Genomic DNA, 26,779 nt, shown 5'->3' with positions numbered 1-26,779 from the left:
GACACGGGGTCGTGGCAGCAAGAGGCCCGTCTGTAAAGGGTCCCGGCCTCGCGGGACAGGCTCTCGCCTGGGGGAGAGGAGTGAGGAGCGCCTTCCCTCCTGGGCCACACCGGCTTGCCGATGTCCCCCCACACAGCCGGCCGCCTCCCGCTGGTGCACCATGTGCTCCAGGGATGGCATGTGCCACAGATGCCACCAGGAGCTGACACTCAGGATCATGGATCACAAACCCAATGCAGGTGCGTCCTGGAGGGAACTGGCCACCCCGTGGGCGCCCGTGGCCTGGATGGGGGGGCACCACTGGCACCTCGGCCCCCACTAGCCGCTCTGCTACAGCAGACGCAGCGCCGGCGCCACCGTCAGTACACGAGACAGGACCCTGAGTGGTCGCCGTGTGAAGGGGCGGCCCTGCGTGTCACGGACGCGCCTCTACAACCCGGCGGGTCTTTCACTTAAACGTCTGAACGGCATCTTCTTCCGAGATAGTCTGAAGGATCTGAAGGACTGAATGCAACGCAGTAAGCGCATCCGCATACGTTTCTGAAGTTCCAGAAGACGGAGCAGAAATCCCTAGAGATGGGGGTGGTCGCTGCCGCAGGCGCCGCACTGCCATCTCCTCCGCGGCCCCGTGTCCTGTGCGGCTGGCGAAGCGCGTCAGGCGGTGGGGAGAGGCCCGAGGAAAGCTGACACGTAGGGACATCACGGTCACATCCCGAGCAGGCGCAGAGCCACAGATGGCACCAAGCCCCGCTGCTGGGGAGGGAGATGCCCCTGTCGCAGCTGCGGGTGACACGCGGGCAGCCCCCAAAGCCTGCAGCGGCCAGTGTCCTGGGAGCCCTAAACCAGGAGAGATCCCCCCAAAACGAGCAGGCAGAAAGGGGAGCGAGCTCACCTACCACCACCCCGTCCAAGGAAATGCCCTGGAACACTACTGGCCTCAGGTGCCCTTGCCCCGACATCCGCCCTCCGGATCCTGAGGAGTGGGTTTTCTCGCCTTTCCTCGGGTGGGAAGGAGCCCGCAGTCCTTTTCTTCCTGTTGCGTCCAGGGGCCACCCGGCCGCGGCTGTGGGCCAGGCCCCGCGAACCCCTTCCTTCAGACCTCCGGGCTTTCTCTCGTAACCGACAGCATTACTCTGAGGACGGCTTCAGATTCGCGAGCCCCGACAGCGCGACGCGGGCGCGTCAGGACACCGACATGGGGTGTGGGGTGGGAGGGCCGCCGCCGCAGCCATGGGCCGAGTCAGCACTGTCAACTCGAGTCTATCCTTTGTCTCACGTCCTCGGCTTCTGGGGAGGCCCCTCTGGGTCCCCGGGGAGCTGGGCGGCGGCCTGACAGCCTCGAGGGGACGGGTGAGTTGCTCCGTGGGCTGGAGTCGGGGGACCTGGAGCACTGAGTGAAGCCCTTCTGGTCCGGTCCCGTCCAGGGCATGTGCTCCACGGACGCCTCCCTCCTGCTGCCTGGGCGGCCTCACACCCCAGCCTGCGGGCCTGCGACAGGGACATGAGCTGCGGGTGGCAACGTCCTGTTGGGGGACACACGGCTGGAGTCGGCAGGGCCCTGCGGAGCGTCCCCGGGGCGTTCCGCAGTCTGCTCCGCGCCAGCGGTCCTCAAGACGCTCTCGCCCTCCCACTCCAAGCCATGTGTGGACTCGATACGTCCTGCGCATCGTTCCTCCGAAAGTTTCCCTGAAGGTCGTGTCAACATCGCAGGAGACTCGCAAGAATGGAGAGTACGAAGAACACGTTCACCTTCCGTCAGATGCACCTGCTAATGTCTTGCTCTGTCTGCCTCCTCGCCTGTGCGGGGTCCTGCTCACACGCTCCGAGCGCCGGCGGGATGGCGTACGTCCTGCCCCCTCAGTCCTCCACATGCTCGGGGCACGGCGACACCGGGCGGTCCAGCGCTGGCCCGGCCGCTTCATCCGCGCTCCTCCTCCACTTGTCCGCTGCCCCGACGACAGCCTGACCACTACCCCCTCACGTCCTGCCTGCTGAGCGCCAGGGTTTGCACTCGGTTGTCACATCTCTTTAGCTTCTAAGGAGGAACATCTCCAAACCTCTTCTGTCTTTATGAAATCATTATTTAAAAAAAAATACAGCCCCTGCCTTTTAAAAATACCACCTAGGGGTGCCGGGTGCTCAGTCGGTTAGCGTCTGACTCTTGACCTCAGCCCAGGTCTTGATCTCAGGGCCATGAGTTCAAACCCCACATTGGGCTCCAAGCCTACCACGGAGCCTACTTGAAAAACAATAATTAAAATTAAAATACCATTTAAAATCATTAAACAAAAGGGATAAAAAACAATGTAAAAGTTGAAAGTACAAAAACGTTATGAGAAAATATAGGAGAAAAGCTTCACAACCTCAAATTTGATTAAAAAATAGAATCTCAGCTCGGCAGCAAAAGACAGATCAACTGGACCACACCAAAATTAAAGACTGTGCCAGGAATGAAGTCAACAGATGAAAAAGCAATTCATGGGATGGAAGAAAACATCTGGAAGTCACACATCCAAGAAGGGCCTAATACCCAGAACACAGAACACCCACCACTCTAAAAACAATTTGATTAAAAATGGGCAAAAGGCTTGACTAGACATTTCTTTGTAAGAGGCCGATAAGCACATGAGCAGACGCTCGGTATCAGCAGTCATCAAGGAAACGCCAATCCAGCACGGTGAGAACCACCGCAGCCCCGCTAGGACAGCTGCTACCAGGGAATGGAAACAACGGGTGTCGGTGAGGACGTGGAGATGGGAGCCTTGCGCCCGGGTGCAGCTGCCCCGGACGCCGTACAGGGGGTCCTCAAGGTCAACATGGGGCGAGCATACGGCCCAGTCGCCGCATGTCTGGGTGCGCATGCCTCGAGACTCTGAAAGCAGATCTGGAGGAGAGAGCTGGGTGCCGTCCACAGCAGCATCGTTCACCGCAGCAGAGGTGGGCGCAGCCCAAGCAGAACGCGGCCCATCCCCGCAGCCCGACCCCGACACGCTACGACGTGTATGAACCCGGAGGGGGATGGGCTCAAACAGTTGTGAGCCCTGGTGGACCTGTGAGCCGGGCCTGGCCATTCGGAGGCTCCTCCCGGCCCCCGTCCTTGGAATGTGGTGTAGACGTGCTGGAGCCTGCCCGGGCCCTGTGTACGATAGCCTGGTGGGTGGTGCAGGGCCCCACCCTCTGCTCCCACCCAAGACAAGCCCTGTATCTAAGTTCCCTTTGCTCGCGGCCGCCACCGTCCGCCTCCTTCCCGGGGCCAGCCCTGGCGCGCACGCCCACAGAACTCTGCTCAGGAGAACAAGCCGGGCGCAGAAGGAAGGCGCCATACGGCCCACTTAGGCACCTGGGGCCGTCAGGGCCACAAGGGCAGGAAGGAGGCCAGGGCGCTAGTTTTGCTGGGGACAGAGTTTCGGTTCGTGGGGATGGTGGCGAGGCGGCCGCCCCACGGTGGATGGACCTTACATGCCCGAAGATGCTAAGAGGGTGACTACGTCACACACGTTTACTCAGTTAGGACCTCATCACTTAGACATTATCTTGGGGTGCTCTAGTACTTCCTCAGGGCGGACCGGAAGGGCTGAGGGCAACGCGCGGCCCTCCTGGGGATGCCACCCGGAGGCCCATCGGTCCGTTCATGCCCTGAGGTTGGCTTCTGAGCTTGTCGGTTCTTTGTCCCTCCCTAGGAACATTCCAGCACACGGTACTGCCCGCTGGCACTATCCTGTAAGGAGGCAGGGGCAGGCGGCGCGGGGAGGTCACGGACCACGCAGTAATCCCAGGGAGGCAGGGGCACGCCGCCATCTCGTGGCACCTGCCACACAGCCAGCCCCGAGCTCCGTCCCTGGGGCCCTGTGCTGCCCCCGCTCTCCAAGGGAAGTTCACTTAAGCAGAGAGGCTTTCCTCCAGGGAAGAACCTTCCAGGGTCGAGAACCTAGGACTTTTTCTTTTAAAGCAGCTTTCACTTCCTGATGACAGATCAGGAAGATCACTTCCTGCACACGGCCCCACGGGAAACACTGAGCTGGCTGCCCTCGGTCTCGTGGGGGAGACACACCAATATCCTAGAAGCAAAAGGCATTCCTGGTGCGGGGGAGACTTTGTTCATGCACCAGGACACGGAGGTCCTCCTCTTACTGCCTACCCACAATCCTGGCCACTCAATTAAGAATCGCAGCGTGCGTGTGCAAAACCACAGAGCGAGGAGGGACCAGAGTCCAGGTGATGACAGAGCGCGTGCCCTGCCGAGGGGCCGAGTGGCCTTTCTCTGCACAGCTGGTGTCATGGAGCAGGTGCAGGAGGGATAGGCGCTCCGGCCGGGGTGGGGGGCCCGCCGGACCCCTGCTCCTTCGGAGGCCCGAGGCCCGCCGCCACACGACAGGGGCCCTCATAGCTGCCCCGGGAGGGCTCATGGCTCCTGAAGGACCAACCGTGTGAGGCAGCAACTTGCAGGGCGAGGCGCCCCCAGGAGACCAGGGGGATGGGAAGCCAGTCCTGGTACGTCCAAGAAAACCCAGCACTTGTGATGTGGTGGCTGTGAGGACACAACGGACGTCTGGGTCTAGGGTTGGGGGGCCGGGACGAGCAAAGAGCAATCCAGGACGCTTGGTTAAATAGGATTTTCAGATCAACAGCACTTTAAAAGCGTATGCCTCCCCGTGCATATTTGGGACATATTTGTTCTAGAAAGAGGATTCCTCCTGGATCTGAAATTCAAGCATAACTGGGTTTCCTATCGTTTACCTGCAGCTCCAATTTAGAGGATTTGGTAAAGGGCTTTGGGGTAAGATTTAGCAAACAAGCCAGTGGAACAAAAACTATCCAAGTCAATATGTTATGTTTTAATTATTTAAATTTGATCTTTACTGAAAAAAGACTACAGAACAATTTCTCAGAGGAACCTAAGATGTTGTAGAAAAAGAAGGAACGTTTCGTCAAAACTCAACCAACTCTGGAACTGTGGAAGGGATTCAGAAACGTCACCGGATGGTTCAGAACCAGGTGGGGGCGGGTGGGGGGCGAGGGCGAGGTGTGAGGTGGCACCGCCTGGATGGGCACCCGCACGTGGCTCTCCCAAAAGGACGGCAGGTGTCAGAACACGGTGCGGAGATCCGAGCTAGCAGCGGGCTCTCTCTAAGGGATGCCGGCCGGGAGAACGCTCAGAGACGTGGGGGGAGGCGCTCGCCCGTCCAGAGGTCCTGGCCGCAGGGCTGGGCCCCGTGCTGCCCCCACCTGCCCAGGGCTGCCTCGGCCGCAGCTAGGGGGCTGCCCGCCCGGACCAGCTCGGGGTGCTCACGGCCGCGTTACGCTGGGCTGGGTGCTGAAGACGAGAACCACAGAGAAGGGAACCAACCGTGTCTTTTCATGGAAGCCGCCAGCTGTGGGGAAGAGTCTGGCTCACAGGGAAGACGAGGCGGGAACTCACCCGTTACCACGAGAGACACTTCACAAATGTCAACTCTTCCCTCTTGCTCAGTTTTCTCTGTCGGTGAAGTCGGGTTTTCAGGACCCTCCTCAGGACCTGCCCCTGCGGCCCTGATCTCAACCCAGAGTGCGGAGCCACAACCACGTCGGCCAGACGGTGTGTTAGAAGACGGTGGGCGCATCTGAGGACAGCCAGCAGCGGACGTAGGGGGCAGCAAACACTGAGACGGGCAAGCGAGTCCCTAACTGCCGACAGAACGCACGTGTCTAGAGGAGCGACACATCGTTTACATGCACTGACCTACACGGTCATCGCTCGGCTCACGGGACGGAGCCCAGGAGGGGCGGGTCCCGCGCCGCGTCCAACGTCAGGAACTGCTCACGCTCACGCCAGGAGCCGACCACAAGCTGGGTCCCCTTCCCCTGGTCGGCCTGCCCCCAGGCCCCTCCTGCCGTGGACGAGATCACAGGCCTACTACGCACGCATGTCCGCCCGTCCCTCGGGGTCTGGGCACCACGGACCAGGAACTGACGGACTCCCCGTGTTTTCCCGAGACTTGGGGCCTCAGGTGAGGAGTACGGGAAGCTTTATGCTAGCGTTTGTACGATTTAACTCCTCTTTAAACACTGAAAACGTTCTTTCTTTCCTACCTCAAGTCTGCAAAAACCAAGTGCTTAAGGAAAGACCCAACTGGAAGTGGCTGAGAGACCATGAATTCACCCTATGTGGACATATCAGAAAGAGGATTTTAAAAACTAATGGTCACTTTCAGGCCGTCAACCCTCTCCGGGTCAATTAGGTCCTGGCCAAGCAGGTGTCCCGGGGCTCCTGGTGGACGGGCTACACGAACCCGAGAGTGACCAACGTGCCTGAGTCTCAGTACGTCTCAAGTCAGGACCACAGCCCTGTCTTTATTTTACACGAACGATGAGAAATGGAGAGGCAGCCAACACCTACGGCTCTCCTGTTGCAGCTGCATCCCCGCGGGACCGAGCGCCAGGCCAGCCCCTGCCCCCGGGTCACCCCGGCAGCCAGCGCAGGATGGACAGCCTCCACACCCCCACCCTCACCGGCCAAGGGCAGCGTCACCAAGCCCATTCAGAGCACAGGGACACCAGGGCCACAGAGCCCGCCCAGACCTGAACTCTGATCAGCCGCGTCCCACAGCCCGTCCGTCATGTGAGACGCAGCGAACACGCTTCTGGCTCCGTGGTGGTAAAGGGCCGAGGGGAGGCTAGAGAGTTCCAGCTAGATGAGGTTCGCTCTGGGGAATACCCCGGGAGGACGGTGCTGAACTGCCCTGGGCTTGAAAGCACGAGGAGCCACAGACTGGGATGCCTTGAATGCTGGACAGGTCCCAGGGTGTGACTCCTGGCAGGAGCTGCAGCCTTGGGACGCGGGTGCCTAACGGGGGAGAGCGGCGGTACCAGGGAGGCTTCTGCTCCAGGAAAGGGGTGAGCAGCCTCTCAGCCAGCGGCACAGCCTGGCCGGCCCGGAGCTCAGCTGCAGGTGCTGGAGAGCTGGTGGTGCAGGAGCCGCCAAGGGCGTGGGGGTCGGGCTCCGGGGATGCGGGGGGTCGGGCTCTGGGGACACAGAGGTCGGGCTCTGGGAATGGGGGCTCCAGGGATGTGGGGGGTCGGGCTCTGGGGATGGGGGCTCCAGGAACATGGGGGGTCAGGCTCTGGGGATGGGGATGGGGGGTCGGGCTCCCGGCAGCTGCGGCTCTCGGGACAGACCACACTACGAGGGGCTGAGGAGGCAAGCCCAGCACAAACTTGCGGGGTCTCAGGCCTCCCTCAGCTCCCGGCCACACAGGCCCCCGACCGCAGGAGGCTCTGCTGCTGAAGACCTCAGAAGCGCTGGTCAAAGAAATTTTACGAAGTTGTGCCTGCGATTTCTGTTCTGCTCCAGGAGTGAAAACCCTTGGTCCCCTAAGCCAGACACCCCCGAGACTCCGGGGCACTCGTGATACAGAGTGAGACTAACTGTCCTCTGACGGCCACTCGTGCAGTAAGCTGTCCGTCCTCTGCCAGAGGGTCGCATCTCTACCCGACTGGTCCCAGGGTTGCCCCCTGCGTGTTTTGGGGCCAGGCCACACACAACTGTGTGAATGTTACTCAAACGGATTCTTGGGGGCGCTACCGCTCACCTTCCAAAGATTTAAAATGTATAATGTTATTTCCAATAACTTGTAGAGAGTAAAGTAACTTCGTTCTAAACCCTAAAAGTTACATTTAGAAAGGTCTGTGCTCCTGGTCAAGTTACTGTGACTCTTCAAAGCAAGTTTCCAAATCGTGGACATGATCCTGCTGGACTTTGCGGCAGGGGAGTGGGCACGGTGTGGTGGGCGCGTGCTAGGCTGTGCCCTTGGCCTCCTGGACCAGTAGGGTCTAGAACAAGGGCCACAGAGGCCAGGCAGGCTCCAATGGGACAGGGTTGGGCGAAGGCGGCACGCACCCCTGGGGCTCGGCACACTGGGCTCTTGGATCGTTGGCGTGGGGCTGTCCCATGCGCCGGAGGGCATTTTCAGCTGCACCCCTGGCCTCCATCCCTGGGACGTCAGCCATACTACTACTCCCTGAATCGTGCAAATCAGAGGTGGCCCGATGTCCACGGGGCCCGAGAGCCCTGCTGGGAACGTGTGCTGGCGCGTGCACAGCCCGCCGGCGCCCTCCTCGGCCTCCCCGCCCCAGCTCACGTGCAGGATTGTCATCTAGGGACCCGCTCAGGCAACCCACTCAGCCGGGCGAGTTCCCCGTCCACCAGCTGTGACCATGAGCTCCTTCCTTCCCTTTGTCGTCAGTAGGCGAGCAAAGGAGGAGACACAGTGTGCGGCCATCGCAGTGCGTCCGCGGGGCACCTGCTAGTAACGTTTGGGAGACACCGGCACAGGTGCCCCCCACCTGCCCCATCACATAACCAAGGTACGGGCACCCCTGTCGTTCCCAGACAGTAACATCTACTCAGCAGGGAACCTCGGGGGTTTTGGCAGGTCCTCCTGGATGGGGCAGACAGTCCTTGACGGGTTCTCATCTTGCTTCTGTCTCCACCTCCTTCCCCCACTTGAGAAAACTTACAAATGCTCACCTTTCGTTCTTGCTCAAGGCTGCTTGGGAAGCTGCAACAGAAGGTAACTTCACTCGTGTTTTAATTTTTCACGGGAACACCTTTACACAACATTTCAATTCACGTAAAGGAATGTGGGCAGCGTGCTGGTTGCTTTATAAGGTGCGGCACGGTGCCAGCTACAGTGGCAGGGAAAGAACCGCCGGCTTCCGGCCCGACTGGTAGAGGAGAGACTCCGGCCACCCCAGCCTGTCGGCGTCAAAGCGCAGAGTGGACCGCCCCGCTGGGAACCAAACACGGGTGCAGACATGTCACGGTTCAAGCCAACTGGTGTTGCTCTCCACCTTGCCGGCAGGCGGCACCCACCGAAGCCTGGATGCCCTGCTCCGTCCCTCGCGAGGCGGCCCCAGCACGCTGGGCAACCAACCAACCAACCCACAAGTGCATCGTACCTGTCGTGTCTCAGAGCTCTCATATCAACATAGACGGTGGTTGGGTCAGGTCCCGAGGTCCCCTGCAAGCAAGGACACAGCGCGGTTAACTCAAGTTTGTGCGGGAGGCACCTGGCTCTGTGCTTCCTACTCATTAGGGAGGATTTCTTTGGCAAAAATCTCAAACTGAACAGAACTTAAAAGCACTAAACCCACACCTGTCTCCAAGAAACGTGTTCGTGTCCAGTTTGGAAACCTCGCTTCTGAAAGGAGCATCTACTGGGAGCATACTGGGCTTTCACGGGGCTCGACCGCCAATCCCGTTTACACAAGTGAGAGAGAAGAGGCGTGCCACACGCCATGCCCAGGTGCCCGTGGGCAGGCTGAGGAGGACGGAGGCACGGCTGGCCGAGAGGCTCCCACCATGGGCGTCCCAGGAGGCGGGTCTTCAGAGACGCTTCTAGCTCCGCTTGCGCCTTGGCTTCCCTCCAGCCGAGGGAGGTAGATTTTGCCTGTGACACAGTTTATCAACAGTACACAGCCGGGGGCATGCGTGGCCAAGCTGCCTGTGTCACATGGGGTCCACGTGCTGGTCCTGGCGCCAAAGATCCCCTCAGAACATGCTGGGGTGACTTCTGACCCTGTGGGAGCCACGCAATAGAAGCTACGTTCCACACCAAACGTCTAGCTCTGCGTCTCGGGAAGGCCATGTGAAGCCGTGGGCAGAAAAACACGGTGCCCGAGTGAAACTCCAAAAACAGACAGAACCCCTCACGGAAAATTCGGAGAATACACGGAGATTCTCCAGGAGACAGTGTTCACCCTGCACCTCCGAAGAGTGAGATGAAGACGCCTTGCCACAGCATCCGCCCCCAACACGCCGCCGCTGGGCTCTCCCCTCGGGGACAAACCAGCACCCCCGTCAGCCCCCGTGCGGAGCAGACGCCCTGTGGGACCCCAAGAACCACCTCCCAGCGTCGCTGCTCAGCGCAGCAGCCTTCAGATGGGTGCCGGGGGGCCAAGGGCCGGCGTCCTAGGCAACGCAAACGCAAGGCTGCAGGAGGCCGATTGAAAAGTCCGAAAACACACCACCTAACGTGGGAAGTGAAGTCACACGGACCAGGACCCAAGGTGGCAGAGAAACGCCAACCTGCCAGGCGCCACCGACACGGCTGTCGCACGCGGGTGCCAGGCCTGCAGTGCGGCCCCAGCAGCTGCCCGGCTCCGCACCAGCTCCGGGCCGCGGGACGCCGTGGGGCAGGCCACAGGGACCTCTCTACCTGCTCCTGGAGCCCAAGCGCCCAGGACAGCCGGCGGCACGGACCCGCAGGGACCCAATCACCACGGGAGGAGGAGGGACAGGGGGCGGGGGGACAAGGCGAGAGGCAGAACAAAGCAGAAGGATCAAGGACAAAGTCACACGTGGAAACCACCGCAGTCGCTCTACCATTAAAGGCTAAAAGAACCAAACAAATCCTGGATGTTGACACCACGGCCCAGGGGCGAGCGTGCCGATGGGTGACCATGGACCCGTGGCCCTGGGAAACCTCCCCACACACAGGACGGTGGCAGGAGCAGACGTTTAGTGGCCACACATTCAGATCCTTTCCTTTGTGAGGGAGGCGGGAGGGTGACTCGTGCCCAACCGCCGACTGCTCCCCACGGCAACGCAAGTGCGCCTGACGGCACGGCGTCCATGTGGACTGCTCTGACAAAGCAGGACTTTCTCCTCCCTCTCGACGTTCTCAATGCCGCGGTTCCTTCTCCAGCTCACTTCGGGACAGGGCACAGAGGATACGCACCCCACCCCACACAGCGTGACCGGCCACGTCACACGAAGGCCTCTGCTGGAAGGCAGCTCTGGGTAGGGTTTCCAGGCAGTCCGAGGTCGCTCTCCGTGGGTTTGCACTGCTCATGTTCGACGGTCATTGGATGTCTGTGTGACAACCCTGGGTGAGCTTGCACGCCCCGCACCTGAGCCACAGCGTCCACCTCTGCTCCTCCACAAGGGAACGGACAGGACAAGGGGCCCAAGGATGTTCCAAGCTCCAGGGAACCAAGCACTGAGCTTGCACATGGTCACGGTCAGCTCTCTGAAGAGGGATGTCCCTCCTCCCCCCGAGCACCTGCCCTGCATCACCCCATGCACCTGCAGGGATGTTCCCCCCCTCCCAGGCACCTGCCCCGTGTCACCCCACACACCTGCAGGGATGCTCCCCCGAGGACCTGCCCTGCATCAGCCCCACAGGGACGCTTCCTTCCAATGTGCTGTCATCCTCCATGGTCTGGGTGCCCAGGTCCACCCCTTCTAAATTTCCTACGTGGCAGAAATGTCAGGAAGCACCGGGCGTCAGTCTAGTGAGGCCACGTGTCCCCCTAGGTGAGTGCGGGGTCTATTCCCCGGAAGCGCAGACACATAGGAAGCTGTCCAGGTGCACTGCAGTCGGAGGGTCCCTGGGGCGCCCACCCCCCACCCTGTGCTCATCCCAGGCACCCCGCAGAGATGACTGTAGCAAGATCCAGCGGCCTCCAGCGGGCCCTCCTGGCTTGGGGATACACAGAAGCCAGACCGCTGGAGGGACAGGCTCAGGACTTCCACTGCATCTGCCCAGACTGAATGACTCCTTGGATCCCAAATGCTACCTGGGACAAAATACGCCTGCGTTTTTTCTAAGTTAATGTAACTCCAGGTGCTGTATCCTAGAGAACAGTAGGGACGACTAGGATCAGCCTCCCACCTGCGGGGGCGCAGAGGAGACATGTCAGCCCCTGCAGCGGAGTCGGGCTGCTGCAGCTGGAAGCGGTACACCAAGAACGCGGCAGAGGGGGCAGCCCAGGGGGCCCAGCGGTTCAGCCACCTTCAGCCCAGGGCCTGGTCCCGGAGGCCCGGGACCGAGTCCTGCATCGGGCTCTCCACAGGGAGCCTGCTTCTCCATCTGCCTGTCTCTCTCTCTCTCATATGAATTAAAAAAAAAAAAAAAAAGAAAAAAGAACGCGGCCGAGAGTTAATAAACAGGTGTTTCCAAACTTGAAAAACCCTAAGGTACAAAATACTGAGATTTCAGCAGATAGGAGGGAGCGTGTATTTAACATAAAATTTCCTCACTTGCGCAAAATTAACTTCACTTTGCCAAAGAATGTAAGCTGGAGTTTCAATGTGGAGATTCCTCAATGCATAAAGGAGCCCCAAGTAGTCAAAGATCATCAGAGATTTGCAAAAAGGATCATCAGGAAACAGAATATTCACTCATTCCAACTGGAGCTTATTCAGACATGAAGACAGAGCATGTTTGAAATTTCAAGTTACGTTGATCAGAAAAAAAGAGGATTCCCTCTAAAATTTAGCTGTAAATATGCGGCGTATGCACATATTCATCCTAAAAATCACTTTTTCTATTGGTATAAAAGTATCACGATAGTCAGGCGTCAAATACTTCCAGAACAAACGTGTGATATCTCCATCTCAGCCGCAGGTGTCCAGACTCCCATCCCCGACACAGCAGGGAAAACCCGCCCAGTGCTCGGAACGCGTCACGACCAGGAGCAGCGCTCACCGCGATCCCCGGAGCGCTGGCAGCGGCTGGAGCCAGCACTTCAACCCCGGAGCGGCACGAGGGGCGCAAAGCCACGTTTCCGGCGTACCAACGTGGGCCTCTCCACGTGCTGGCTGCAGCAGGGGCCAGGGACGTTACCGAGTGGGGGTTGTGGGAGGCGGCGCCCGGGGGGCACGCCGCATGCCCCGGGCCTCGTGAGCCTCGTGGCCGCGCCAGCAGCTGACCCGGAGCAGGCCAGCCTCGTGGCGGAGCTGCTACCACGCCCGTCTCACCACGCTCAATGGAGTAAGGTGCAGACGACACAGCGCATATTCAAGCAGCAACACATAAAAAGAGGATGTCGTAACCACGCGTGTTTTAGCTCGGGAATGCGGTTGCTTCATCATTTAAAAACAATCAGTCCAATTTACTGTATTACAACAGAACACAAAGGGGAAAAACACGATCGTATGACGGATCAGTGGCAAGAAACCCCTCACTCGTGGCCCAACTAGGAAGACAAGGGAGCCTCTTGTCTGAGAAGGGCCGTGCTCACCCCGGGGCAGGACGACGGCCTTCGTAGCCTCTCCCGGAAGCCGCACCCTAACGGTTTCCTCACTCAGGCCTGTGATCCACCCAGAACCGACTTTTGTGTATTCTACGAGGAAGGGTTCGGGCTCACTTACACTCATCCAAATCCTCAGTTGTTCCAAAACATGTGTCAAAAACACGGTTTCTTTCTCTATTCAGTGGACTTGGTGACATGGGTCTATTTCTCATTTTTTTTTTTTTCCAGTTTTGCTGTTTTTGTTGTTTTGCTTCTCTCTGGTGGTTTCTCTGGATGCCAGTACACGTCTTTTTTTTTTTTTTTAATGGCATTTTCTGTAGGTTTTTTTTTTTTTTAAGATTTTATTTATTCATGACACACACACACACACATACACACACACACACAGAGGCAGAGACACAGGCAGAGGGAGAAGCAGGCCCCCTGCAGGGAGCCCGATGCGGGACTCGATCCCAGGACTCCAGGATCAGACCCCGGGCTGCCCGGTACACATTGTCTTGACTAGCACATCTTCACAGGCAGTTTCAGCATCAGGGAGCTAAGTCCTCTGACACCCTTCTCTTTCAAGACCGGTTATTCTTTTCTGCAATTCCCTAACAACTCTAGAAGCGTTTTGTCAATTTCTTCCAGAAAAGCCTTCTTAAATTTTGATTGGGACTGATCAGTTTTGGGGGAAAAAAGTCATCTGAAAAATACTGACTCACTGGTGAAGCACCTGCCTTCAGTTCAGGTCACGATTCCAGGGTCTGGGGGTCAAGCCCCGTGTTGGGGTCCCTGCTCAGCAGTGAGTCTGCTTCTCCCTCTGCCTGCCCCTCCCCCGCTAATAAGTAAATCTTAAAAAAAATATATGGACTCATTTACTCCATAACATGACACGTCCATTCCCACTCTTGGTGACCATGAACGAAGCTGCTGTTCACATGTGTGTGTCGGCCCCTGGGGAGGTGTGTGCTTTCATTTCTCATACGTTAACACCCAGGAGAGCACCGCTCAGTCATGTGGCAAGTCCACGTTCAACAGTACAAGAAGTTCACAAACTGTCTCCAAAGTTGTTGCGCTATCCCACATCCCAGAGTGACGAGGCTTCAGAAACTGCTCGGACCCCACCTGACATGGGATCAGCAGTCTGTCTCTCTCGCTTATTAGTAGTCGGGGTCACTAGGAGTTTACCAAATTTATTACTTTTGTAAAGAATTACCTTTTCACCATATTGAGTTTTCCATTGGTCTGTTTTCTACTTAACTCATTTCCACATTTATTTTTATTTTCAACTTTGGGTCTTAATTTTTTTCCTTTTTCCTAGATTTTTTTTTTTTTTTGAGGTGGAAGCTTAAATAGATTTTACACTTGCGGGCAGCCCCAGTGGCGCAGCGGTTTGGCACTGCCTGCAGCCCAGGGCATGATCCTGGAGACCCGGGATCGAGTTCCGCGTCGGGCTCCCTGCATGGAGCCTGCTTCTTCCTCTGCCTGGGTCTCTCTCTCTGTGAATGAATAAATAAATCTTAAAAAAAAAAAAAAAAGATTTTACACTCGCCTCTTTCCTAATACAAACATTTATGGCCGAGCGCTGCTTTACATGCAACCAACAAAATTTGATACACTGTGTCTTAACAATCTTTTAAAAGTATTTTCTCATCTTCCTCATGATTTCTTGTTTTATTCATGGGTTATTCAGAAATGTGTTGCTTAATTCTCAAATATTTAGGGATTTTCTGGTCATTTTCCTGTTATTATTAGCATATTTACAGTATACTGTGTGACTGTGGTCACTTATTACTCATTGAAAACTGTTCCATAGTCTTTCTTGGGAATTGTTCATGTTTGAGAAAAATGTCAACTCTGCATCGGCTGGCGTCTGAGTGTGCTTGGGTAGCCACCACAGAATACACAGACCATGTGCCTTAACGGAAACTTACTTCCTCACGGTTCCAGAAGCTGGAGGTCTGCAACCAAGGATCCGGCCCGCGTGGGCTCCGGTGAGCACCCCGTCCTGGGCTTGCTGACCGCTGCCTCCCTCGCCGTGTGAGCTCGGGGAGCGCAAGCCCTCATTTCCCTCCCTCTTCTCATCACGACACCAGGACTATCAGATTAGGTCCCCACCTCCAGGACCTCTCTCAACCTTTATTACATTTTCACGGGTGCTGCGTCTCCAGTCACAGCGCGGGTAAGGCTTTAAGATACGGCTTTTTCAGGGATGCGATCCAGGCCCAGCCGTAGGGTGTCTGTGAGGGTCAGTTACATCAAGTGGGACCACCTGCTGCTAAAGCCTCTGTGCTCTTTTTCTTACTTATTTTATCAGTTACAGGGAGAGACGTTAAAGTCTCCAACTAGCACTATGATTTGGTCTTTTTTCCATTTAATTCTGTCAGTGTTGCTCACAAGCTTTGAAGCTCAGTTTTTAGGTGCATCTGCATTCAGGACTTTCACGTTTTACAGTGAACTGCACCCCTAATCATCATGAAGCGGACACCCTCGCTTTCGGGGTCTGTAACAGCACGCCAGTCGTCTTCTCTCACCTCGTGTTTATGTTCAACACATCGACACCCTCGCAGCTACGGGGTCTCTCCTCCAACTGCACGGAGCTCAATCTCTTCAGCCTCCCATCTCTGCCTTTTAATTGGCCTGTTTGTTCATTTACTTTAACTGTGGATGCGACTGGCCGTGTATTTGTCCCTTTCGTTTGTGGTCCTTTCTTGGGGAGAGTATCTCAGTCAGTCAACCTTCTCTAGTGGCTGACGTAGAGATCAACGTGCCTCGCGATCCACCTTCACATAACGTGCCTTATTAACCAGCAGCAGCATTTTTCCATCTGCCTCCGTCCACCCTGAGGTTCATCACTTCGGGCGCCACAGCCACTCAGGCCACAAATGCCTCAATGGTCTTTTTCCACTTCGAATAATTAATAGGCTTTAAAGAAATTTAAATTATTTACCTACCTATACATTGATAGAAAAAAATTCCAAACGTTCCCTTGGATTTACCTTCTCTCTAGCATTCTTGGCTTCTTCCTACAGACCCGAGCTGCCTCACCACCATCCTCTGACCACGCGGCTCAGCTCCTCTCAGAGACCTGCTGCGGTCCACGCACTCTAGGCGTCGCTCCGCTGTCCTCTGCGTCTGTTGTGTCGGTTGTGTGCACTGTCCTTTCTCCTCTGCACGTCGTCTATATAGGCAGGTGGCTGCTTTAGGACCACCTCTAATTTGGCTCCCAGCATCTGGATGAGGACGCGCCCAGGTGTGCTGGCATCTGTTCCGCTCGGCCCTCACAGGGATGTCGAGTCTGCAGGCTGCTCGCTCCCATCAGTCCTCCCTCAGGTCTCACATTGTTCTTCGTCTCTGTCCCCTTACCCTCCTGTTCTGGGATCCCGTTCTGGGATGTGATACGGCCCCAGGGACTGCACAGACTGCTCCACTGCTCTCCTTGTGTGTGTTTGCAGAGCTTCCACTGATGGGGCTGGAAGTTTGCTCCCGGCTGCATCCAGTATCTCTTTGGAACCACGAGCAATCTTCTGTGTCTGTGGCTTTTGTTTCTAGCATTTCGATATGGTTCTTTCTTGTACTTGTGACCTTTGTGTGACGTCCTCCAGCTTTTCATGCAAAGCGCATGCCTTTTCACCCGCACTCTTTAACTTACGTCTCGTAGTTGCCTCGGAGTCTCTGCTAACTCCAGCATGTGTCCTACGGACGGCTTCTACATCCTCCTCGGGCCCCATATTACATGTCCTTTTCTCTCTGTAGGTCTTTGAGCTTTTCACTGTGTGACAAACACGGTTTCAAAGACCTGGGGAGACAGAAGTAGAAAGCCCGCACGCCCCACAATAGGCACATCCTTCTCTGGTCTCGCTCATGGTCTTGGGGACCTGTGCCATCTGCAGGGGTCTGGGCTCTTCAATGGCTCCACTGAGATGCCACTCGAGGCTGGCCTCATGGCTGGGGGCAGGACCAGGAGCGTGGATCTGAGAGTCTGGACACCAGCTTTCTGCTGGACAAGGCGGTCCTCCCTTCCCTCCAGCCTCACTGCAGCCTTCTCCCTCCCAGAGCCAATGCCCAGCCTGTGGAGGCCAACATGCAGCACGTGGTGAAGGCCCAGGGGCCTGGGACACACGTGCTCAGACCTCTTGCCCCACCTCTGTCCCTGGGGCGCAAGGGGGGCCACCTGGGGCTGCCTGGAAGGAGCCACCCAGCATTCCTGGTCTCTGCTCAGCCCTAAGCACCTCTGCCTTCTACCCACTGATGCCCAGTCCCTCGGAGGGAATGGTTTCTCCTCCAGGGCCCCCTGACGCTGCAGACGCCCATTGTTTTGTTTCCTAGAGTCCTAAAGATCGTCAGGTGATTCTCACGGCTCTCCTGCCACCACCAGCATCTGCACGCTCCCCTCTGGACAGGTGGGGGCGCTGGGCAGGGATGCTGAAGGACGGGATTTCCACCCACCCTGCTACGCTGTGTGCCGTATGGTTTGGATGGTCTCTACGGTGAGTCCCTCCAGCTGCCCCTCGGGCAGGATGAAGACAACAGGGGCTCTTCTCCCCACAGATGACTTGAGCTCACGGAGACGCCTGTGCATCTTCAGCTGACAGGTCTGAAAACCTGTGACTTGTGTATTAAGCAGACTGTTTTCATGGTCCGGCTTGGAACAATCCTGTGATTTATTCAGCCTAATGAGAAAATGAAGTCCATAATCCATTTTAATAAATGTAGTTTCTCACTAACGTCAGTCAGCTGGTTTCTGTGGTTGTAAGTAAGCACCTCGACTGAGAGACATCAGTAACAGGAGTGGTGGCAGTGACACACTGTCCAGGAAATAAGAGGGTCTGGTAGGTGCCAAGGCCAGTGAAAATCCAGCTCGTAAGCTGGGCCAGTCCATGCCATGTACCGACCAACTGGTTAATTCCCAGACTTTCATGGGGGTCAGCAAACCATGTGCAGAGAAGGAGCCTGCCTGTTTCTGCAGTTTCCTAGGAACACAGCCATGACCGGGGCTCACTCCCCACCTGCTTCTGCTCTGAGCCACACACGCAGGGCCGAGTGATGCTGGGAGGCACGCGGACCGTGGGCCCAGGTGGCTCGCTCAGCCCCTCTGCACAAAGTGCCAGCGAAGCCTTCGGTTCAGGGGGCTGCTCACGGCCTGCAAGGCGTAGCGCAGGTGGCCTGGGAGGCGGGGCGAGTCTGCAAGAGCCGCTCAAGTCCAAGACCAACGAGAAGCTCAGACGCCTGTGCTCTTCTTTGCTCAAGGTGCAGACTATACAACTCGCGGACTTCCTGTGGCTGATGAGGAATCAGCCCAAGCAGTGAACCCTGCCTGGGAAGCCTGCGGTTTCAGCCCCAGGGGCTCAGCTCACCTCGGTCTCCCGGGACCCCAAGCCCATCCTGTTACTCCCAGGGCCCTGAAATGTCCAGACGGGGAGATGCTGAGGCTCTTCACCGTGGTGACCCCGCGCTGGGCACACACCTGTTCCCCTGGCCACACAGGGATGGGGAACATGCCTCCCCTCCCCCGCGCCCCCGGGTCTAGAGCCCGTCTGTCCGTGGGCGTGAACGTCACGGCCCAGCCCACAGCTGACAAGGCATCACTTGAGAACGTCTGCCCCAGCAGCCAGCACAGTACATGCGGAGGCTTGAGCTCATTTCTTTGGTGGACAGAGGGTGGGCGTGTGATCGTTTCTAACCATGAGAGCTGTTAGGACAGCTGTTCCGGGGGGAGAGGCTGTCAGAACGGGACGAAGGGTATGTGTTGGTTTGGGAGCCAGGTGATGGGCTGAAGTCGCCATCGGCCATCCCTTTGGGGGCACCCAGCACCTGAACCCTATGTGGGGGATGCCCCTGCGGAGCTGTGTCGGCCACAGAGCCCTGTCCCTGTGCTGTAACTGGAGCCAGCACCGCGTCCTGCTGTCCTGACCCACCAGCCGCCCGCACCCACCAGGGGCACCAGCATGTGTGGAGGCTCCCGCTGCGGCGGAGTCTGCAGCATGGCCCGAGCAGAGTCTGAGCTGGACAGCGGGGGGGTTGGAGGGGGTGCAGCTCAGCCATACCCGCATCCTCTGGGCGTCGCGCCCTGAACCGGGCCTCCGGCTCCCCCGCGGCGTCTCCAGAAATCTCTTTATGTGTAAGTTGCCAAGGAAGCTTTCTGCCACTTGCGAATCCGAACACGAATCTGAACATCGACCAGTTTCTGGTCCCAAGACGCAGGGCCGTGACACCGCCGTTACTCTGCACCAGCCCGATGGGGCGGCCCAGCCGGAGGTGCGCGAGCTGCAGGCACTCCCGGGGGCACCGGCACTCTCCCCTCCGCCCAAAAGCAGAGGGGGAAAGGAATGGGGAGCTCTAACTAACCAAAGTGTCATAACTAGCGATTTTCTTGAGAATTTCCTAAGATTTCCATCAGCCTCTGAGCTTCCTGGTTTCTTTCTCTCCAATGATCAACGACTTCGCTTCTCATTATCGGGGGGCCGTATTTCTCTTTCACTGTGTGAGTTTTAAGATTTAAGGTTGGTTATAACTGTTACTATTGATTTAAGCTTTCCCCCCAGGTAAATTAATTGTATTTTTCTAAAATATAACAAAGATCAAAGGTTGCGCTAAGCTGACTTAAGGGAAAAGGGAAGACCTCATTTTCCCTCCTTTCTTTTGCTGATGGGGAGGACGTTCGTTTTCATTATGATGAGCTAACTTTCTGAATTGAATGCAACCATAGACCTTCCAGCTTATGCTTCTGAAGGGTAATTGTGGTTGTAGGCAGTATCTCTGTCAACGGAGGTTAATACGCATGTGACACTTCTTAATAGCACGAAGGGAAATCTATGTGAAAGTTAATTAAACTCAGAAGTCATAACTTGACCTAATGTCCACTTTTGTCAGAGATTCAACAAATACAAACTGTGTTAAAGTCATTTTTATGGTTAAAGATTCTGGGAAGTGTCATGTCTAAGTATAAAACATGGCCCCTACCTCTACATTTCTTCCTCATGTAGAGTCTCCAATAGACCAATATTTCATGTAAAATTCAAGTCAGCCCACTTAATTTTATGAGCCCATTCTTCTGCCACAGAGCTGTGACATCGACCTCAAGAGGGGTGTGTTGAAATAATTAATGTGGCAGTTCCTGCTTCAGAACGGTAAGTGGGTGAATAAATCACTCGTTTCTGAGATCGAACAGCTGAGTCAACAGCAGCACAGAAATTATGACTGTCCCAATTTCCTATTTTTATGACGGTCTCACATTTAGATTCTTATACCTGCCCACTTGCATATTTGATAACGCTACATTTGTCAATTTTCAGGATTTTCTCTACACCAGGGTTTCAGGCAGCAGCACAAGCAAGCAGCCGTCACTGTCTGAGCCGTCAGGACACCTTCCGGCATGCTGCCCACCCACACAGCACGGGCCGGACGCAGTACAGTCTCCCGCCCACAGAGACACGCGTCTTCCGGTCGCCCAATTTAGGTCGTACAAAACAGCAGGTGTGACTTAAAATCTAGAGAGAAGGAAACTGCTGAAAACCAGACTGGCTCCTCTGCTGTGTGTGGTCAACTTTGCTTAGACTGTATTCAGAAGCAGCGAAGGTTCTGCCTCCACCTCCCCACTCCGTCCAGAGGAACCTGACCTCTGCTCTGAACTCAGACTCTTCCCTCCGCAAACAGCTACCTCACCCCCATGTGCTGCAGGAGATCCAACCAGAGAACACTTCTGTTTTCAGGGCCAATGTCTTTTTCCTTTCCTGGACTGGCTACTGGCGCTAACAGTGGGCAGCAAACCCTTGCTTCTCACCAGCAGGGAAGAGCTACAAGTAACACCACAGCCCTGACTTGGTGGAGATTAGTTGCTGCCATGGACTTAACTTCACACAGGAGGCTGGACTCGTAACAAAAAATTGCCTGGTTTCCCCAAAGTGAATTGTATCTGCAGCTAACGGAATCAAATTGTGGTACTTTCACAAGGTGGACTCAGCCATGGGCAGCCATGCGAGGCCCTATCCTGGGTAGTCTGTCACCCAGCGGAGGCTCACAAGCCTCTAGAGGAACAATGACAAGCAGTGGTAGAAAGCATTAAGCAGGAGGGATGAATGCCAGCGGAATTCAGAGCAAGGAAAATACTTGTAGCCCAAGGACTTGGACCTGGAAAGAGACGCAGGATTTTGCCCTGGGAAGACGGCAAGTCCACTTCTGGCCGAGAACAGCGTGGGTCATGGTACCAGAATGTAAGAGCACCAAAGACTCTACGGTGGAGGATGGTGCTTGGTGTCAGACTGTATGAAGTCGGGAGGATGATGGCAGATTCAGAGCGACATCAATGAAAACCATTCTCGTATAGTAAAAACCAGCCCCTAACTTATCTCCACGTAACATTAAAGTCTCACGAATCAGGCACATTTCATTCCACAGTCATACCAACCTGCCCCCCAAAGACCAGGGAGCCCTCCTCCAAGTGGAAGGTGGGCCCACAACATGGTGCCCAGGCGTGACCGCGGGGCAGAGGGGAGACGCCCCTTCTCTGAACGGGGCTGCTCGAGAAGGCTGGGCAAGCCACCGGCCCACTGGGTGACCAGGATGAACAACCCTCTTGGGGAAACTGTGTGCCCACCGGCCACTTTCACATACGTTGGCAATTCTGCTAATTCTACAATGAAGGGAAACCTAAAATGTTCAGCACCTTTAAACATTTAGGGACAGTATCTGAGATGCAGTGTTATAAATTCCTGTTTTTTCGATATTTTTACATAAAGGGATTAACGGTGATTACTTCTGGGTGGATGGAATGACGGGACTTATTTATATATTATTTGTGTATATAGTTATTGGCTGCTCTGTATTTCCTGATTCGTTTTCTAAAATACTCCTTTATAAAAAAGTTCAATCTGTAAGAAATCCAGAAATAGGTTATTTCCCATATTTGTCTACACATTCATAAAGATTCAGTTTTAGTACATTTCACAAATCTTGTTAGGTATTTACTGTGGGCTGGGCCCTCTAGAAACACCTCAGGGAGCAAGAGACGTACCTTTCTGCCCTGACCGAGCACTCCACCTGCGAGTTCGCTATCACCACGCAGGTTGGAGACGTGCACGGACTGACCAGAGACTAAGGTTCTGCTGACCAGCCCTGCTCATGGCCCCTACACTTACTCACTGGCGTCACAGGCACGGCGTGGACAGGCTACCTGTGGGGGAGGTCTTCCCTGACCCCGTGTCCAAGTCGCTCTTCACCCTCCTTCTTGGCTTGTTTTACTGAGAATACTTTACACAACTACGGAAAGATACTCTGTGTTCAGTGTCCACCTCACTGATTAGAAGGAAAAGTTCAATGAGAGTAAAATTGGACTCAGGATGACATAAAGTCACTTGATGCGAGGGGTGTCCCCTGGAGCTGCTGAGGCCCCTGGAGCTGCGGGGACAGGGCTGTGCGGCTGCGGGGAGGCCCCTGGAGCTGCGGGGACAGGGCTGTGTGGTTGTGGGGTCCTTCATCAAATACAGTGCACATGCTCACTGCCCCCTCCAAGCCAGAAAGTTCCTGACCTCTGCCTCACCCCTGGTCCTGTCATCCTAGCCAGCAGCTGGAGCCTGCACGCCAGTATCATGGTGTACTTTATCTGTACTCTCAGACACATGGACGTTTCTAGCTAGTTTCAAATGCTAATCATTCAGAAAAAGGAAACTGGGTATAAATGAGTTAAGAATAAACTAAACAAGTGAAAAAACTAAAATGTACAATATTGATTAAAGATAAGGCCAAGTTTGAAAAATAGCGTCATGGCCCAGGACAGTGACATCACTTTGGATGCAGCAGAAATTTTGAAAATAAAAAAAAACCGAGATAAACCCCTTCTATAGATGATGTTTCTCACGCAACCTCATCAGATGGGTCACATCTGGGAGTCCCTTCTCCGCCCAGGTTGGCGGCGAGTCCCGGGGCCTGGAACGCCAGTGAGGACAGGGCTGCCTGGGTGCTTTCCAGGGTCACGCACAGGGTAATAGTGAGCATCTACTTCTGGGGTTGGAAACGGCGGGGGGTGTGGGTGGGGGACAGCAGGTGGGCAGGACAGAGATTGGGAGGCGACCTGTGGGTTGTGCTCGGTTCCATCACCTGCCGTGAGTGGCGTTTTTTCCTGTCACTTTGTTGGAGGAAGTCTGTAGCTGTGCCCTGGGCGGCCTGCTGCGTGTGGCTGGGGAGGGCACGTGGGGATGGCCCTGTCCATCCTCCCAGGCAGCGTCTGCCATGGATCGGGGTGCCGGTGGAAAGGGTTTGAAAGAAAGGATAGTGAAGATGGTCACGAGGGGCCAATGAAGGGAGCGTTTCCAGCCACGGCCACCGTGGCCACCTCACTGCTGGGCCCCACAGACGCCACCTGCAGCCACTATTTCTAGACTGAGCACAGCAGTGAATTCCGGGGCCGGCTGGTGCACTGGGCCTGCTGCCTACACAAGACGCTGTCTATGCTTCTTGCCACCATGAAACGTTTGTCTAGTGCAGAAGCTCTAAAAAGCCTGACTTGGGGTCTGCGCCAACTGCTACTCATGTTAAAACGTTTCAGCACAGACCAAGAACTCTGTGCACCACGGGTGCTGGTCACAGACAAATACAGACTGAAAATAAATGAAGAAAAAGAGAAGAAAACCCACCAGAGAAGTGTGACCAGTCACATGCATTGGATCATCAGGTATCCTGTAAGCATAGCCGAGCATCAGCCACGGAAATGACACTGGCTGTGCCGAGTGCCTGTCACTGAAAAGTCACTCTGACGGGCACACACCTAGATCCCTGTGACACCCACCTGCAAGCAAATCGCCAGGTTCACCCTGCAGCCGAAGGACGTGCTCACGGCCCGTGGGTGGAGACCCAGGTCCTTAAAGAGCTTGGAGAACGACTGGGTGAGCGCTATCCGAGGCCGCTCTTCCGCCACCACCACACACGTGCGCACGCGGGACAGGTCCAGTCCTCGGGCCTGGAGAGAAGGACAGCGGTAAGGTGGCAGCCTTCCAGTGACCAAGCGTGTGACCTCCTCAACCCGACGGGTACGAGCAGCACATGCGCTACCCAGACATTCGTCCCTAGGGCTGTGTGTGTCCACGGCATTAAAGTGTCCCAAGACGTCTGTGTGGAAAAAACCCTACAGGTTCCAGGGGACCAAGGGGCCCCTACAAACCCATCTAAGGTAACAGCGGGACTCAGCAGTGAGGAGGAGCAAGGTCCTGGATAAAATAAAGGACAAGGTCTGGGGAAGCAAGGAAGCTTCTGTACACACCGCTACCAACATGGGCACACGCTGGCCGGAAACAAGAGGACCTGCTTCTAACACAGAATGGAAAAGTAAACACAGGACGCCTCCCAAGTCCCACGAGACTGGAGAGCCCACGGCCAGCTCTGATGGCTGCGCGTGACCAAGCATACTCCAGGGTGCGCACCACGTTGAGTCAGCAAAGGGCAAGTCTCAGAGAGGGACCTCGGTGAGCTGAGCACCAGAGTCTGCGAAGCAGGGGGCTGGGTGGGCAGCGAGCAGGGGTCTCCAGGGATGGACACTGGCTGCAGCATCTGTTCCCCTGACCCCCTGCACTGTGGCCTGGGCTCTGGGGACGGACACTGGCTGGACCGTCTGCCCTTCCGGCCTCCTGCACCGTGGCCTGAGCTCCGGGGATGGACACCGGCTGGACCGTCTGCCCTCCTGGGCCCCTGCACCGTGGCTTGGGCTCTGGAGATGGGCACTGGCTGGACTGTCTGCCCTTCCGGCCCCCTGCACCGTGGCCTGGGCTCTGGGGACGGACAGTGGCTTCTACGCGGTACAGGGACACACAGCCGGGGGGCCTCAGGCTCGCAGAGACCCTGCACAATGTGACTCAGAGCATCACTGGGTGGCACCAAGGCTCCACTTGCGTGTCTGTGTGTTTGGGAGGCAGTGTGGCCTGGGTCTGCAGATGAGGTGCCTGGAGCCAGAGATTCTAAGTTTGGCTCCAGAATTTAGTAAATGTAAGGACCCGGAAAGGGTGCTGAATTTCTCTGTAACTTGAGAGTCTTCATCTCTAAGAACAGTGGTTTCTACGCCAGACGCCTGTTGTAAAGGTTACATGAATCAACACGTCAGCTGCTAAGAAAGCATTTGATCACGTTATTTGTGAAATATACTCATTTTATGAAATAATATAGGTGGATACAAGTAGTAATTACATCTTATATGTTTCTTTTCCTATATGTGTTTATAATTTCATGTAATCATAGATTTACGTGGCTTTAACATTATCTTCTGTTTTCTTGTTCAAGCTTAATGCACTAGGTCTAAATAGGAGAAACTTCAGGAGGTAAGCATAGCACACGAGTATCTGTATGTACGTGGAATATTTGTGCATGCGTCTACACACTCATCTACGTACATGTCATCTGCATATACACAGGGACGTATGTCTGGGTGTGCAAACAATGGACAGTAGCCAGAACGTATGCTGCGACAGGCGATAGGATTACTGCCCGCTCCTTCCCTGGATAAGGACTCTTCACCACGAAAACACGGTGATCAAAATGTTACTGGTTTAAATGGAGAAAGTGTTAATACCTTGTAGGATGCAGACCTACAAATCAGGGTCTTCAAGGAAAACAAAAATGAGAGGCTAAAATCAAGCCTATGACTTGAACACCAACATCAGAGTTGAAGGAGCTTCACTGAACAAGTGAACTCACCAACGGAAGAGCAAGCTTTTGAGGGCAGGCGAGGGAATCACGGGCATCGGGAGCACACCCCGACCTGTCACCTTTGTGGGCGATTATTCACCTTATAAAATCAAGTTTTCACTTGAAATCAGTTTTGTGAGCTCCAGGTGATAGCGGACTATCCCTCAACTCTTGTAATGACTTTAACCACGGGAGCCCCTCCCATGCCCTGGGCCGCGTGCTCCCCGGGCACCCCGAGGCCCTGGCCACAACTTACCTTGAGGGATTCCGTCTGCGAGCCCAGCCCCTTGGTACACAGCTCCATCACCGAGTAGGAGCAGAACGTGTCCCGGACTTTGTACTGGCTCACGGCAAGAAGCCACAAGGCAGGGTTGGTTTCCAGCTCAGAAGGCGGAATGAGGATGGACTGGTGGCCGGAGTACACGCTGCAGAGACAGATGGGAGGGGCTGCGTGAGGCCAGGGCCACGGGACTCCCCCGAGCCTAGGGAACGCCTGCTGCCCGCCGGCGGGAGCCCCCCAGGTTCGCAAATACAAAATCAATGTGTGTTCACGAAAACCTTCTGCAAAAACCCAAGACAACCACAGGGTCTTGTTCCACGGCTGTGTGTTTGGGCCGCGTCTGAACCCTCCAGCACTGTGAGGCTGTCAGGGGTCTCTCAAAGCTGCTGTATTTGCAAATGTGGGGAGCACGGGGATGCATTTATAAAGATGTACGTGTTCTTCAGAGGAATGTCTAACCAAGTCCTTTGTCTGTTTTTTTTTAATGTAACTGCTACACCAGCTGCGGGGCTCGACCTCACGACCCTGAGATGAGTTGCATGCTCCACCGACTGAGCCAGCCAGGCGCCCTGCCTTTTTTTTTTTTTTTTTTAATAATTGGCTTTTACTGCATCACTGAAGGAAGAATCTTAAACTCCTATGCATTTAAACCACGTGTGAAAGTCCTCCAATGGTAGTTCGCTGCTAGAGCTGTGCACACGCACACACGTGTCTCATGTGTTGTGGTGAGACCTCGTAATGCCCTGCTGCTACTTTTGCTTCGCTGCTTTAAGCTAATATATAAGCCAGGAAAGGCAGTTAATCTGATCACCTATGAAGGAACAGAAGTAA

General features: G+C 55.6%; 1 protein-coding gene across 4 annotated transcripts in view; it reads right to left on the bottom strand.

The window, feature by feature from the left end:
- Positions 1-26,779, bottom strand: part of DIP2C (disco interacting protein 2 homolog C) — a 252,745-nt gene that overhangs the window by 13,184 nt on the left and 212,782 nt on the right. For 3 of the 4 annotated variants that reach the window (XM_049101447.1, XM_025445449.3, XM_025445450.3), the window contains 3 exons: positions 25,925-26,093; positions 23,783-23,953; positions 8,938-8,999 (listed from right to left, as the gene is read on the bottom strand). In XM_049101447.1, coding sequence (XP_048957404.1) covers positions 8,938-8,999; positions 23,783-23,953; positions 25,925-26,093 — 402 coding nt within the window. Of the gene's footprint in view, positions 1-8,506; positions 8,538-8,937; positions 9,000-23,782; positions 23,954-25,924; positions 26,094-26,779 lie in introns of all 4 variants that reach the window. The other variant, XR_007406048.1, reaches the window with a different exon arrangement.

This window comes from Canis lupus, chromosome 2, assembly GCF_003254725.2.
Source record: "Canis lupus dingo isolate Sandy chromosome 2, ASM325472v2, whole genome shotgun sequence".
NCBI lineage: Eukaryota > Metazoa > Chordata > Mammalia > Carnivora > Canidae > Canis > Canis lupus.
Note: the sequence above shows the minus strand (reverse complement) of the source record. Positions and strands in the feature narration are given on the sequence as shown.